Consider the following 16,952-nt stretch of genomic DNA (forward strand, 5'->3'; position numbering starts at 1 on the left):
TATACTTAGGCTTATAGAACAGTGCTCCATCAGCTTTGCTCAGAGAAATCTTCTTTTTGCAGTGGAAAGCAGTAACTGCAGAGACATAACTCTTCAAAGGACTGAGAATAAGTGACTGTTGAATGCTTAGCCATAAACAAGACATCTCTATTGTCTTCTCCTAGACACAGGGAAACTTGCAGAGAAGGGAGTGGGGCGGGGGATGTAAGCCTGAGGAAGGATTGGAGGTGGGCATGGCATAGCAGTTGGACTTCTGAACTCACAGAAACTATGATTACCTGCACAAGATGGGGTCCACACACTACCTCATGAAGCCCCACCCTCTCTGAGTATTCCTAAGTAGTCATGGCTTCTAGAGGAGGGAGAAACGTTTCCTTTAGTGGTGTAGTTGCTGGGAAGGTGCCCATGTTCCTTTAGGCAGCCCTAGTGAAAAATAGTGGGTCGTTACAAAGAATGGGTAAAGCACTTGTCACATAAACACGAAGACTTTAGTTTGAATCCCCTAAGCTCCCACAGGTATGGATGGCAGTGTCTCTGTAGTCCCAGGACTTCTATGGGAGGATAGGAGGTGGAGACAGGAAAACCCCGCAATCTCATGGACCAGCTAGCTAAGTCTACATAATATTGAATAGCAAAGAGATGCTGTCTCAAGATGGAATGTGAGGGTTACCGCCCAGAGTTGTCCTTAGACTTCCATACATGAGCTGTGGCATGTGCATACCCTTCTCCAGAGATGTGGTGTGACAGTAGAAGGGGTACTAATTGGAAATAGGAGGGCATGTGTGTGAGTGAGCATGGGGCAGGAGAGGTAACAGAAGTGACTGTGATACATATGCAACATATACTGTATGAAAATCCTATGTGTGGCTATTGGCAAGACACTTAATGGCAAGACTCTCTTTGAACCCCCACACCCTTCTCAGGTGTGTATCAACTTTTTCCTAGGTGCCTTTTTCCTTTAATAGTTGACAGATTTTCTTCCTTGACGATGCATTCCTTTTGTTTTTAACAAGGGCGGGTGGGTATAATACACATTTCCACCCTCTAGCTTTCCTCAGGCTTTTGATTTACTTTTCTTGCTCTCCCCCAGTCTCCATCATGTGCTTGTTTGCCTGCAGGGCTTGTTGAGGTTTTTTGATTTGCACTTGACAAGAGGAAAGCAGGATCTCATCTATTTTGAGGATGAGTAAAAGTGGTCATTCCAAAATGATGAGCTCCGACCATAAGGTCTGAGGCATGGGAGGAAAATCTCACTTGCAGATGGTGGTGATTCCCTTCCCATTGTGAATTGCCAGCACTGTAGTTTTCAAGGGAGGAGACGGCTTTACTAAGTATAAATGGCAGACTAATTATTGTACTTTAGTCAGGTTTTGTTTTTTCTATCTTAGAGTTTGTAATAGCATAGTTATAAGACACGCTTACTTTATTAGGGTGCTGAGGCTCAAACCCAGGGCTTTAGTGCTAGGCTATCCATCCCTCCTTTGACTGACCTCTGTGATGCTCCGTCAGAATAAAACTTGTATATTTGACTGCGTGCTCACCTTTCCTGTGATCTGCCACCAGACACTAAGCGCTGTGACCACAAGACCATGTGCATCCTGTTCACCCTTACATTTCTGCTAATTGCCCCATGGTGGTGACTCAACAAATGTTTGTCCTGTCAGTGTGTTTAGCCAGTGCCGGCCATGTATTTGTACATCCTATTAACTCTGGGCAGTTGTCATCAAAGATGTTGATAGAGTGCCAAAGCACCTGAAAGTCATCAAAGGAAGCCACAGGGCCCCTTTTGAACTTGCTGTCATTGTTCCAAGTTTTGATTTAGCTGAGGATGTCCTTTCCCCTTCCTTTATCTTTTTTACAGTGTTCCAAACAATGAGTGGTCTGTAGAGTGTATTTTTAAGATGATGATAAGAAGTCCCTGGAGGTCATTTTATAGTGGATCAGTATTGAAAATTTGATGTTGGAGTTCCCCGGGAGGAAAAGAACTTAACAATTGCTTTCTTTAGTTGCTTCCTTTGGCGGATACTGTTCATGTGGGGACTTTGTAAAGTTCATTTTCCCCCATGTCCTTTAAGAACCATGCGTTTTTCAGTGTGACAAATAATGGTTTTTAGTACAACAAGTACTAAATTAAGTACATCATCTACAAGGATAGTATTGCATGTTTTCTAAATTAGTGTTTGTCACAAGTGTGATTTGCAGAGCATTCTCCCCGGGCGAGGGTGATTCATATTTTAGCATCATGACATAGTATTGTTCTTGCATGTTCTTTCTGTAACGCAGCAGTTTCTTGGTTGAAGATAAAGGTCAGTGGTAGAGCAACTTTCTGGGAAGCACTGTGCTTGCTCCATAGTCCCCACCTTCATTTTGTTGGTTACCATACTAAAATAAAGTATATCATTGTACTGGTCCCCTTCCTGCCCCACACCGTTTCCTTTTTCCCCCCACTTATCTCTGTAGATATTTGAGTCTAGAGTCTGCATTCAGAGAAAACAGGCAGTATTTGTCTTTCTTTTTGTCCAAATCACCTCTTATTGTCCATTCTCTTTAAATCCTCCCTTCCACCCAAACAATCCCTCTTTCATTATATATATGAATGAAAAATTAGGTTGTGCTTATGACAGAAAACAAGTAACATTTATCTGAGTCTGATGTATTTCACTTAACCAAGTGGTTCTCAACCTTCCTAATGCTGTGACCCTTTAATACAGTTCCTCATGTTGTGGTGACCCCAACCATAAAATGATTTTGATTGCTATTTCATAACTGTAATTTTGCTATTGTTACGAATCATAATATAAATACCAGATATTTCTGATGGTCTTAGGCAACTCCTGTGAAAGGGTCAGTTGACTCCCATAGGGGTCCTGACCCACTGGTTGAGAACTACTGACAACCAAATGATCCCTATCATTCATTTCCCCAAATAATAGCAATTCCATTCTTCATGGATTAATAAAATTTCATGTATATATACACTAAATTTTCATTATTTCTGTCTTGGGCATCTTGGCCCATTCCATACTTTAGCTATTATGACTAGATCCACAGTTCTTAAAAGAAGAAACATGAATGACCAATAAATACCTGAAAATATGTTCAACTTCCTTAGTCATTATGGAAATGCAGATCAAAATAATGTGAAGACTGCATCTCAGAATGGCTGTCACTAAGAAAACACAAATACTGGCAAAGGCGTGTCATTTTACATTGCTGATGTTTATGAAAGTACTCTAGCACTATAGAAAAGCGGTTTTATTTAAACTATTTTTTATATTTTTATTCATTAATTTTGTGAATTTAGTTTGTGTGTGAGCATATCTGTCTGTATATGTGTGTGGTTGTGTGTGTCCAGGGATTAGAGGAGAACTTTTGGAATCAGTTCTTTCTTTTTACCATGTGGATTCTGGAGATGGGATCATCTTCAAGGATCTGATCAGCCTTAATAGCAGCTGTCTTTACCTGCTGAATTATCTCACTGGCCTGAAAGGTAGTTTCTTAATTCTTCAGAAATAACCAAGTGAAGACTGTGGCCCATGGTGTCCAGTGTTTCATCAGCATAGAACAGGAACCAAAAAGTCTAAGAACAATTTAGCCCCTCAATTTTTATCAATAGCCTCCAAGAGTTTTGGTGGATAAGAATGCAAATAGAATATGATTTGTTTACTTTTATCAAATACTAGGGATGGGGCATGCCAGCCTTGTGGCTCTGACTAAGTACTGCGGCAGGGCCCTTAGTGTTTAGATGACCACAGTCAGGGCTCTGCACAGTCATCTAGGAATGAGTGATCTGGTAGCAGCTGCTGTCTAGGAGATGTTCTCTTTGTTGATTGCTACTGAAAAGACACTGTAGATACATGTACCGCATCCTTTTCCTCAGAGGGGTCCTTGTGCTCATTCTAGGATGTTTTATGAATGGAAAATTAATATTTCTATTGTAGCAATTGAAGATAGACTAGGATTTGAAATTTGGCTAATCTGTTCCCCCAGTTTATTATTTAGAATCATCTTCCACTGGGAACTTTCTGTAGTGTTCTCTTTATTCATCTCCCTTTATTTAAAAGTCTCTTCTAGGTCATCTACAGTATGGGGGTCTCCGCAAACACCAGGGCCAGCAGAGTGACAATTTCTTGAGGCAAGAAGGAAATCTGGTTCAACATGACTCAGTAGCTGGTGTTGGTTCAGACTTCTAGAGTCTGACACTGGACAGTTTATTTTAGGCATTTAAGTACAAAATTGTAAGTTTGAAAAAAGTTTCTTGGTACCAATTATCTCAATCCTGTGTGCACAGTAAAGTTTAAGGCGTAACCAAATTGAAAGTGTTTTGCAAAACACATGTGACCTCTGTAGACGAATTTCTAAACAGTCTTATTAAATAAGAAACACAGAGCCAAGTACAGAGTTAAAGCCAAAGAGATCAGAGCAAGAGCCACCTAGCTTTAGCTTACCACCAGCAGTAGCTTCCCCCAGAGAGACCTTCTAACGTCTGACTTGTGTTTTTATTGCTTTCCTGTTCTGCTTTCTTATTGGCTGTAAACCCCACCACACGACTTCCTCGTCACTGCCTGTCTATACAGACCTCCTGGTCTCTATGGTTGGTACTGGAATTAAAGGTTCATGTCACCACGCTTGGCTGTGTCCTTGACCACACAGAGACTCTGCCTGCTATGTGATTGGATTAAGGGTGTGGGCTACCACGGCCTGACTGCTGTCCCTGGCTCGCTATGACCTCTGATCTCCAGGCAAACTTTATTTATTAACATACAAATAAAATCACATTTCAGCACAATTAAAATATCACCACAGACCTCTTTCATAAAGATGGGTTGTATAGCTTAAGGGCCTAGGGGAGAATCTAATGTGGTCAAGGTGAATATAGAGATCACCATGCTACAAAGTACATGGGACACCTTCCTTAAGGATGGATTCTATTGGCTGAGAAACAGTGTTCAAAATGAAGGTCTAGGGAGAGAGAGTCTGGGTTAAACTTAATATCCAGAGGATTTGAGTGTGGTCTGGCCCTACAGATAGCACAAGTCATCAGTGTATTAACTACATCCACTCCCAGTCCTCTGGGTGGAAAACAGGAACGTAACCCTTCCATTGAAGAGACAACAATCCTGAGTGTTAACATTCTTGGTTTCCTTAGTGCTTATTTGTGAGCTCAAGGACGGAATACCCTGTACACCACAGCACAGCCAAGACAGATTTGTTTTTAAAAAGCAAATGGAACTAAATTCTAAAGCTCTTAGTGGAGTTCCATTACCCTTCAAATTAAACAAAACTCTGTGTAGTAGCCCATTCAGTTCTAAGAATCATTCTGCACCATTCTTCTGGTTTACTTGTAATCTGGCCCTTACATTTCCCTCCCTTCTTTTCAAGTTATTTCCTTGGCTGCCTCCTTTAGACTTCATTTCCAATGCCACCCCCCTGGAAAGACCTTCAGTATTGGCTTTTGGAACAAAGAACTATAAGCTGCGAGGTGAAAACAGCCTCTCATTTCTGGAGGTTACAAGTCCAAACTTAAGATGTGAGTAGGATTAGTTCCTTGTTGGAGGCTATCTTAGTTACTTTTCTGTTGCTGTAAAAAGACACCAAGGCAGCTTGTATAGGAAAGTGTTTATCCATGGACCTAGGGTTGGCTCTGTTTCTACATCAGTTGCTGAATGAAGGTACACAATGTATTAATGTATTCCCTGTGTATCCATGGACATACTATATTCCAGGTGCTATTCTAATCACTGATGACTTGACAAGGGACAAAGAAAAGTCCCTGTCTCAAGTTCTGTTCCAGTGATCCTATTCCACTCACCACTAGTTTAAGAGACTCTCTCAGATTTCCGCTACATTTCACTTTGTTGGAAGATTTCCATCTAAATCTGATAGCAGCTTGAAGAAGCTAATCTTACTTCCTACCTCTTCCCCTCATAAAACCATACTCTTCTTACACCAACAGCTTTTCCCTCGAAGCTTGCTCTGTACAGTTCACAGGTTTGCACATGTTGTTGTTCTGTTTGCTTGAGCTGCTCATCTGTATCTGAGAACATTCTCGTTAGGCTTCAAGTTCGGCATGCATGTTACTCTCCTACAGGTTGCTTTCTATGATTCCATGGGTGGGATAGCTTCTCTCCTTCTGAATTCTTCTAGCGTCCAGTACACAGAACTCAGCCTTGTTATGGTATGCTTGCTAGCACCTTCATCACATTTTCCAAGTTCTCAATAGGGTCTTACCAAGTTCTTTCCTTCAAGTTTTTGTTTAGTGAGTATTGATTGCACCATTTCCTAAAATAAACATTTTACATGAAAGGAAGATGTAATACTGTATGATTTGGTGAAATTTTGAAGAATTTTAAAGATTTATTTTATGGGTATGAGCATATTGCCTGAGTGGATATATGTGCACCATGTGTGCTTGGTGTACTTGGAGGTCAGAAGATTGTGCCACATATGCAGGAATAGAGTTATGGAGGGTTGTGAGCCACCACGTAGGTGCTGGGAATTGAACCTGGGTCCTTTGTAAGAGCAACAAATGCTCCTAACCACTCAGCCATCTCTCCCGTCCTCAATTTTGAATGTTTAAAACTCTATTTATGAGTTCACTTTATTTACCACAGAAGCATGTCTCATTCTAACGTGGAATTCCTTATCCTCTTTTGAGTCACTTGCCCCTTTCAATGTTAATCCCTATCCTGACTTCCAACATACACGTTGACTCCTGACATTAAAAAGGAAGGAGGTGGAGCTAGCTGTGGTGGCACGCACACCTTGTAACCCCAACACTGAGGAGGATTGCTGAGTTCAAGGCCAGCCTGGCTACATAGTGAGTAGCAGGCTAGTGTAAGCCATGGAGCGAATGAACATGAGAAACAAAATTAAAAGGGGAGCAATTGCCAGATTTCAGTGATATGAATATGTATTTAAGAAAGGCAAGAAAAATTTGGGTATGGTGGTACATGTCTGTAATCCCAGCACTCAGGAGCCTGGGGCAAGAGGTTCTCAAGCTTTTGCTCAGCCTTGTCTTTGTCCTTAAATAGACGAGAGAGAGAGAGAGAGAGAGAGAGAGAGAGAGAGAGAGAGAGAGAGAGAGAGAGAGAGAGAGAGAGAGAAAAGGAGGAGAAAAGTGGGAAAGATGGAAAGAATTGGCATCTCTATAGCATGTAGATCTTTACCCAAGAGCTTGGCCTTGAGGTCTAAGTTTCCATCTGTCCTGCGTGTATGATCTAATTTAAAGTTAATGGGCTCTCCTACTTTACTATGTGTTTGATTAGTATAGTGATATTTTAATCTGAGAGTTGTAGTGGTACTAAGTTAGTACCCTGTGAATTATCAATCATGCTGTGCTCTTCTAGCACTATTTAGCCAACAAGTGATGCCAGAATCTTTGAATGAAACCATTACTCATTGTGTAATCACACACACACACACACACACACACACACACACACGCACACGCACACGCACACGCACACACACATACAGAGGAATACTTGAGATATTTGAAGGGTAGGAAGTCTCCACCTGTCTTAGCAGTAGAGCATAAAGTATTTAGCTTTCATAACATTTTGGCAACTTAGAAAATTATTGCCCCTCTTAGGCTTCTGGTCAAAGGGAAGTTCCTGGGCACTTCAGAGTTATTGGAGAGTTATTGTCTTACCAAACAGGAAAATACATTTTCCTCAATAGTATTAGATGCTATTTATATCACTATTAAATTTATAAATACTTCTCATATTTGCTCAGATATTGGATTCCAGAATATAACACATCTGTGAAAAACTTCAGCTGAATGTGGTAGCATATACTTATAATCCCATTAGGCAAGAAGCAAAAACAGAAGACCATGAGTTTGAGACTAGCCCGGGCTATGTAGTGAGACTTGTCTTTCTCACACATACAAAAGTAAAAAATTAAAATAAACAATGGCCTCATCAGTTAAAAAATAAATAAAAGGAAAGTTCATAGTTTAATTTTTATTAGACAAAATTTTAATGTTAGCAAAGGAACCTCATTCTTAGAAACATGGTGAGCATTTGCTTTAGAATCACATGCTATTATTTATAAAGTATTGTCTTGTATGAAGGTATTGTGGTAGCTATTGCCATTCTAAATTGCCAAAATGGTGGGGACGCAAAAAACTCTACTTCTTCTGTCTTTCAAGCTGACAGTTTACTACAAGAAGCTGAATCCTACTCTTTTATTTTTTAAGGACTACTTCTACGATGGATCACTATTTTTGTTTTTCTTTTACTTGCCATTTTTGTCTTCCCATAATATTTCATTTCTATGTTATAAGAAGAACATATTATAAAAAATAGTACAGAAGGAAGGGACTGCTGTGTCTTTCTTGTTTATTATAGAAAAAAGCATGCCAAGGATAGGTATCATGGGGTTGGAGAGGTGGTTCAGTGGTTAAGAGCACTGACTGCTCTTCTAGAGGACTAGGGTTCAAATCTCAGCCAAACATGGTTACTCACAACTCCATGATCTAAAAGTCCAGTTCTGGGGGTCTGATGCCTTCTGGCATCCCTGGACACTGCCCTCACATGGTATACAGACATACATTCAGACAAATACTCAGACCCATAAGATAAATCTCAATTTTTTATTTTTTTTGAGAATAGGCCGTTGCATAGAAAGGTGTTTTATTTGGAGAATAGCTGAGGAAATGCCCACCATCCATCCTTGTGGACTCCAGGATATATATTTGTAATGTGTGCTAAGCATGCATAGTCTTAGGTTTAACTCCAACACCAAAATAAAGGGTGGAAGCAAAAGCTCGGGGATTAGCAGTGAGGCAGAGGAAGAAGAATGCCTGGTTGTCAGATTCGTCCTCTCTTGTCATGTTTCTCTGCTGTCACAGTCCCGTCCAGGAAAGCTGTTGCCCTTAGAACCCAGTTACATTCAGTCTCCAGTGCTTCCTGTGTTCCTATCGTAGAGACAAAGGAGCCTAGAGTGTTTAGGCAGGTTTTCAATAGCTTTGACACAGTAAAGTGGGAATAAACAGAGTCATACCCAACAACACTTTCATTCATAAGACATGGCATTGCTCTCCATTCTTATCCTAGCTCTGGCAATGCCAGAGCTTGCAGTTTAGGACTGACTCGAGGTACACAGGCTTCTCCAGCGACACTTACAGGGCCTGCCTGTGTTCCCTGTTCATTCTTAGTTTTGGCTCCTTCTTTGAGATCTTGTGCCCTTTCTACTTGAAGATGTTCTTCCTGTCAGGAATGAAATGTGCTTGGGAACATTGTCACACCCCATTTGAGAAGCTAACAGAAGGCAGTGCCACAGTCTCTGAACTCACCCACAGCACACACATCTAAGTGGAGAGAGGAGGTGCTCATTTCCTTATCTGGGTTAGGGTTGCACAGAAGAGAGCCCTCCCTCAAGGTGTATTGACTCATTCTTTCTTTCTTGTCATGTTTATCTCTGAGGATACCTTTTATATCTTTAATAAAATTTCTGCTAGCTATTGTTGTGTATCTGAGTGCCTAAGTAAGACCACCATATGGCGAGTTCCTAAAATGAAAGGCTGTTGAGAAAGAGTGTGGTTTTCTTTTTTAAATCAGTTGATCTAATTGAGTTAAACATAGCACTGCAGTAATGATTATCATCAAGATCAGCAAAAGAACCAACATTCCATGTATTTTTGGACTGTAACTTAGTAAATGGCTTATGGTCTGTCCACAGATTTTAGAGGAAGATTCTTGAGTGGCTCCTGGTGAGGGGTGAAGCCTGTTGTCAGCCCATTCTATAACGAACTGTATGCTATGAAACACACACACACACACACACACACACACACACACACACACACACACACACAAAGAGCTTAGGAAGCAGTGTTTGTCAAAGCATGGAAAAAGAATTGTGTTATTTAAGAAATTATGTGACCTCTGAGGGTCATCATCCTATAATAAGACATTAATGTCCACAGTTGATGGAGGTCATTGATAGCATGAAGTAGGTACTCTTTTGTTTTTTCTATTCTTACTGCTCCCAAATTGTTACCCAACTATACTTAATAGAGTTAATATTATTTCTGGATGTATGCTTTATTCTCGGGCAGTTAAAAATCCAAACATATCTTTGCTATGGTAGATTTTATTTAGAGGATGACCTCGTTTTCTCTTGCCCTCCCTGCTCTCAGATCTTTGCCACATTTCCACATGGTGAAGCAGGCAGCATCTTCTGAATTTTTCTTTTTTCCTGTATTTTAGAAAGAACTGCTGCGTGTGACCCGAAATGTGCTTCCTCTTCCAGGTCATGCCTGCGAGCCTTTCAGGCATATAACCTGTTATGTCCCTAAGGCAAGTTGTAGAAGTGATTTGAAGTTCCATCTCTGTTGACCCTGGCCGAGGCTTTTGAGCCCTTTGAGCTCAGCTTGCTTAGAGCAGTGCTGGTCAGATTGCTTCTGTGGTCCTTTCATGCTGTTGTGGATCTCAGTCTGGACAGCAGAGGGCGCACTGTCCTGTGTGTGTGTGTGTGTGTGTGTGTGTGTGTGTGTGTGTGTGTGTGTGTGAGAGAGAGAGAGAGAGAGAGAGAGAGAGTGTGTGTGTGTGTATGTGTGTGTGTGTGTGTGTGAGAGAGAGAGAGAGAGAGAGAGAGAGAGAGAGAGAGAGAGAGAGAGAGAGAGAGAGAGAGAGAGAGAGAGAGAGAGAAGAGAGACCACTTGGTACTAAAAACTCAGTTCTGTAGCTGCCCTTTATGTTCCTAATGATGGGAAGGAGCCAGGAAGATGCTGGGAATTCAAAGGACATTTCATGGTGTATTTCTGGTTTAACACTTATGGAGACCCTCAAAAAAAGAAAGAAAGAAAAAAAAGCTGTTGACACTGTAAGAATAGTTCTTGTAATGCATTATCTCTTGCCCATCTTCAGTATTCCCCTCTTAGGATTAGTGTGCTCCAGACCAGGCCCGGCTCCTTAATATCGTCCCTTCAAATCATGGAGATATTTAGCCTCCATCATCCTAAAGGTGCCGGTATAGCTTTCTCTTGTAGTTGTATGTGAATGTTATCATCTTAAGAGACTTGATAGTTATATTTCAGTGGTAGCTCACAATTTCAAAAGGTAAAAAAATAAAACTTTAAAAATATATCCAAAGTTCCAAAATGTTTATTGTCTTTTTTGTTTTTGACATGGTTTAGCTATCTTGCAAAGTCTAAGTACCCTAAGTATGTTATTTCTTTCAGCATAGATAAAGCTTCAGTTCACGTACATTCACTTCACTTATTTGTGCTAGAGTAACTCCAAGATAATAGTGTTACATTCTATCTCTCAAATCTTTCAGGGCACAGCTGTAAAAAATAAAAACATTTTCTTATGCATCCAGAATAATGTGGTGACTTCTATCAAGTATTTAGTATCATTTAATTCCTTATTAAGATTAACACAATCACTCCGGTTTTTCACTTGCATCTTATTTGTTCAAACTAGGATCCAATCCTGGACGGCATTTTCTCTGGTAATTATGTTCCTTCAAACTCACTTAATCTAAAGCAATCCTCCAGCCACCTGTTGCCCTGTAAAATGTACCACCTTCAGATTTGCCCAGCCTCCTTTCAGAGACTTCCGTTTACCCTGCCACCCTTTGTATATCTTCCTTTGGAGTAAATCTAAAGTCAGGATTAAGATCAAAATTGAAATTCTTTGCAAGCATGAGTCACAAGCAATATGTGCTTTCTGCTGTCTGCATGAGAAGGCATACATGCCTTGCCTGCCTGACCATCCGTGATGTCAATATTAATCATTCGATTAAGGTGAGGATAGTCCCAGTGACAAGAGTGTTGTTTGCAATATCATTGTTACCTCATATGAAAATTAGTTTTCTGTTGTCTTTTTAAATGCCATTAATAACTCTTGCCTGAATCAGTAACTTTGCAGACCTATCATGTCTCTACGTCATCTTTCTGCATTAACTGACTTTTAGTTAACAAGAAAATGCCTTACAGCAGATCTCAAGCAGGCATTTCCTCCACTGAGGCTCCTTCCTCTGATGACTCCAGCTTGTGTCAAGTTGACACACAAAACCACCCAACACATATTCTAATGATTCTCATGAATTGAATGTTTCAAAAAATTACAATCTTTATTCTTTTTGTGGTCAATTTGTTTTATGCTAAGCTTATTAAAATGTGAGCCAATAATAAATAGTTCTTTGTCTTTGGCTCCTTCATCCATTAATGCAACTCTGTTGTTTTTAAGCATGCCTTTGCTCTTTTGTACAGTAGGATGCATAGGCCTATCTTGTAATTCCTTTGTCCCAAATGTCAATCAGTCACTTTGATAACAAGCTTTAGTTCCTTTATTGGCTCTTTTTCTTAGAAGTCGTGTTAGACATTGAAATCTCAACATTTAGAATGTCTGTTAGTATTGGAATCACACAGTTCATAGATCTTTTCAGTGGTCTAATTAGTTTTTGATTTTTATGTTAAAAGTTTGAATGATGAAAATTCAGATAGTAAGGCATTTTGAAAACTAATGGAATAGATGACTATTTGAAAAGTACTAAGACATTTGATTATGTCCCCACCACCTAGAAAGGTAAGTATGGTAGGTGATACTTAATGTTCAATTTATCCACTTTACAATATATACATATTTCAGAATATCATGTTGTGACACTATAAGTATGTACAGTTTTTATTTCTCCATTAAAATTAATCAGATAAAATAAATCAAATTAAAATTTTAAATTTTGACTTTATTATGTTTTTAACTAACTACTTGATTTTGTAGTATCTCTTCTTTTAACTGAAAATCTTGACCACCATAACAAATACTGTTTTATCCTAGTATATAAGCAAAGTAATTTCAAATGACATTAGTACTGATAAGACCAAATGAACTTTAAATTTTCTTTTGATCATTTTTGTAGTATAGGTTGATTTCAATGGAAGAATGAGTCACCTTAATGTTAATTTCAATTACTTTTCCTTGAAATATGTCTTGCTTGTCTTGTCTTTATCATAGGTTGACCACTTTGGATTTTCTGACTCAAGAACTTTTAAACAGCGGTACCTCAAAGCTGATAAACATTGGAAAAGAGATGGTGGATCAATACTTTTCTACACTGGTAATGAAGGGGACATTGTCTGGTTTTGCAATAATACGGTATGTACACATGAGTGAGATTCTTCTCCTGAAATAGTATCTTTCATAGTGATAAATGGGAGAAAATGTTCAGCAGTGTAGATGACCAAGAATGACCGTTTTTAACTGTAATGTTCTTTAGAAGTAAAAAGAGTGAGTGAGATGGTTCAGCTGGCAAAGGCTCATGACCTGACTTTATCCCTGAGACCCGCATGATGGAAGGAGAAAACCAACTCCTGTAGGTTCCTCTTTGAAGTCCTCAGGTACCCTCGCCAAATAAGTAAATAAGTGTAATAAAAAATAAAATAAAATGAACTCAATAGTGATAGAAAGATGGCAAAGTTCACCAGTGAAGGAAAAATGTCAGTGAGACAGGGCCATTGGCTAGGAATTCAGAGCCAGCCTGCACTACCATATAGTTCAAGGCCAGACTGAGCTACATGATGCCCTGTCTCCACACAGACAGACAGACAAGTAGACAAAACCACTTTTTTGGGAAAATTTAATTATAAGGCCAGCAGGCGTAGGAACATTATTGTGTATAGTTGGTTTGACTATGGCCTATAGAAGGTAAATGTAAGGGTAGGAATTTTTGTATGTTTATTAAAAATACTGTATTTTTAAAGTGAAGAACTGTATTGTATATATAGTAGATGTTCAATAAATATTTATCTATTAGTAAGTAAGACTGAAACAAAACCAGTGCAAATAAAAAAAATTATAAAAGTTTGACTGTCAAGTTGGAAGGGTAGAGGTAAAGGAACTGCGTTTTCATTTAGTTTCTTGTTCTACTGGTTTTTAATTTGTAAGAATTAAAATAGTATAATCTATTAGCTTGCTTCACTAACTATATTTTCTATCACTTTTTAACAATATATCTATTAACAAAACTTAACTTGGAAGGAATCTAGAAGAAAGAAAGTCTCCTTTCCATTATGCCGGTGCTGTGACTAGAAAGTGTCAGATTTCTACCAAGAAGCCAGTCTGTGAACTCCTGTCAACAGTGCCAGCTCTGGTGTCAGAGTCTGGCGTGGCACCACACTCAGGCCATCTTGGTAAATGTTTACTGAACTGAGTTGACAGCAAAGCATGAATATCATTATGCCGTTCCTGCATTAGTCATCTGTGATTCTTGTCTTTAGGCTGTCAAGAATGAATCCCCAGGACATGGGAGTGCACAACTCTACATAGCACTCGGGAGGTTTGGGTAGAGGACTATTAATTTGAGTCTATCCTGGTCTGGCTTCTATAGTGACACACAGGCTGGAAAGCCAAACAACCAGAAGAAAAAAAGATAAAAAACTAACCTACATATACTGAAAATAAAATAGCTCCTGAGAAATGATGTCATGGGAACCAGGTGTCCAGATTCCTGGGGCTATTTTGTGTAAATGGTACTGCCTTGTCCCACTACCTTTTGTTTTGATCTTCCTACGTTTGAGGCAGGGTCTCTCTAAGTAGCCTTGACTGTCCTAGAACATGCTATATAGACCATGCTGACCTTGAACCCAGAGATCTACCTGCCTCTACCTCTGCCTTCTGAGAGTTAGGATTAAAGGTTTGTACCACACACATTCCTCGTTTCTTTAACTCCTCTTCTGTGCCAAACCTACAGGCAACTTTTCCTGGCCAGTTCCTGTATGCTAATACAAGCAGAGAGATGTTCAGTCTTCAGACCCCAGTGCTCCTCAGGCTTTGCAGCCCCGCTGAACGCTTGCTGAGTGTCCTTGTTCTCAGGTGGAAAGGAAGAGACATGTAGGAGAGGAACAGTCCTAGCTAAGAATCAGAAGCAGATCCTAGAAGGGCAGATCCTAGGCCTCCCCATCCTCGGCATCTTCCTACAAATTCACGTATTTCAATTTCACATTCACTTCTGAACATGAGTGTTCTGAGAAGCAGTGCAGACTAAGCGGATTGATGAGGGTTCAGTTCTGAGCGCCAGTTTGCTCTTTCACTTGAGCAAGCTTTATCTCCAGCGTCCGCTCTCTCCTTTGTTCAGTGGTTATAGTAAGAATACCTAACTCCTAGAGTTGTGAAGACCAAATAATAAAGAAGACTGAGGAATTTGCTGGTACAGATTATTGATACATGGCATAGGGAGACCTCTCTTGAAAAGATAAAATTACCCTTGAAATGGATGTAAGCAAATAATCGCTAATTGCATCATTAGTTAAGCTGCTTCTTGTTAGAGCTTGAGGTCAGCTCCACAAGAGGTCTGTTCTTATTATTATGACACTTGCAGTCTGGTGTAAGGTGTGTGTGTGTGTGTGTGTGTGTGTGTGTGTGTGAGAGAGAGAGAGAGAGAGAGAGAGAGAGAGAGAGAGAGAGAGAGAGAGAGAGAGAGGAGAGAGAGAGTTCCTGTTGCAGCAGGTAGAAGAGTTCTTTGCAGCACTCTGGTGTTGAGGGGAGATGGACAGCTCTGCTGGGCTGGGGCATGCAGAGGAGGATGTGCTGAGCTGGGTGTGGCTGGACCTGGGATATGTGGCTGGAGTGAGCAGCTCTGTGAAAGAGAAGTGGGGTCTTGAAAACCCCAGGTATCAGGCTAGCTTGTCCATTATCCCCACAGGTAGCTCTTTTAATTCCTTAGAGATTGCTCCAAACAGCCAAAGCCATTTTGAGGTTCCTATGCCTTGTTAGGGAATAGTAACTTGTTAAACACCAGCAGCATTCATCAGGATTGACATGGCTTTAATCCATGCTAAACTGATGTTGGTTATTTTTGCTCTTTTGCTCTTTTGAGGGGCCTGCCACCCAGCTCCCAAATAAATCATACACAGAGGCTTATTCTTTTTTTTTCATGTGTTTTTTTTTTAAATTAATACACTTTTTTTTAGAGCTTTTAATTTTACATACCAATCTCAGTTCTCTCTCCCTCCCTCCCTTCTCTCCCCATTCCTCCTCTCCTTAGAGACTTGTAAGGCCTCCTTTAGAGAGTCAACATAGTCTGCCATACTAAGTTGAGGCAGGACCAAGCCCCTCCCCGCTGTGTCAAGGCTGAGCAAGTTATCCCACCCTAGAGAATGTGTTCCAAAAAGCCATTTCATGCACCCAGGTTAAGTCGTGGTCTCACTGCCAGAGGCTCCCAAACAGATCTAGCCATATAACTGTCACCCACATTCAGAGGGCCTAGTTTGGTCCCATGAATGTTCCCCAGCTGACTGGCCAGAGTCCATGAGCTCCCATCAGCTTGGTCAGCTGTCTCTGTGGTTTTCTGCATCATGATCTTGACCTCACTTGCTCCTGTGATCCCTCCCCTCCTCTTCAAGTGAAGTCTAGGAGCTCAGTGTGGTGATATATTGTGGACCCTAATAAACTTGCCTGAGGATCAGAGTATCCTCTAGCCACTAGATTAGACATAGAGGTCAGGCAGTGGTGGCACACACCTTTAATGCCAGCACTTGAGATCTCAAGCCTTTGCTTGGGAAGCACACATGCCTTTAATCCCAGGAAGTAATATGGCAGGACAGAGAAAGGTATATAAGGTGTGAGGAAAGAGGGACTCACTCTCTTGAGGCTGAGGATTTCGTAGAGGTAAAAGCTAGTGGCTGGCTGTTCTGCTTCTCTGATTTTTCAGCTTTCACCCTGATATCTGGCTCTGGGTTTTTATATTAAAAGACCATCTAAGATTCAAACAACAGCTCAGCCCAGTGCTTGGTTGTGGATCACTGCATCTGTTTCCATCAGTTACTGGATGCAGGTTCTATAATGACAATTAGGGTAGTCACTAATCTGATTATAGGGGAAGGTAAGTTCAGGCACCCTCTCCATTATTACTAGGAGTCTTAGCTGGTGTCATCCTTGTGGATTCCTGGGGATTTCCCTAGCACCAGGTTTCTCCCTAACCCCTTAATGTTTTCC

At 40.4% G+C, this 16,952-nt stretch overlaps 1 protein-coding gene across 2 annotated transcripts in view; it reads left to right on the forward strand.

The window, feature by feature from the left end:
• Prcp (prolylcarboxypeptidase) overlaps positions 1-16,952 on the forward strand; it is a 47,512-nt gene that overhangs the window by 15,627 nt on the left and 14,933 nt on the right. Inside the window, exons 1-2 of one of the 2 annotated variants that reach the window (XM_042280348.2) lie at positions 10,814-11,761; positions 12,975-13,115. In XM_042280348.2, the coding sequence (XP_042136282.1) occupies positions 11,660-11,761; positions 12,975-13,115 (243 nt within the window). In that variant the 5' untranslated portion in view covers positions 10,814-11,659. Of the gene's footprint in view, positions 1-10,813; positions 11,762-12,974; positions 13,116-16,952 lie in introns of those variants that run through there. The other variant, XM_042280343.2, reaches the window with a different exon arrangement.

The sequence above is a fragment of the Peromyscus maniculatus genome, chromosome 1 (genome assembly GCF_049852395.1).
Source record: "Peromyscus maniculatus bairdii isolate BWxNUB_F1_BW_parent chromosome 1, HU_Pman_BW_mat_3.1, whole genome shotgun sequence".
Lineage (NCBI taxonomy): Eukaryota > Metazoa > Chordata > Mammalia > Rodentia > Cricetidae > Peromyscus > Peromyscus maniculatus.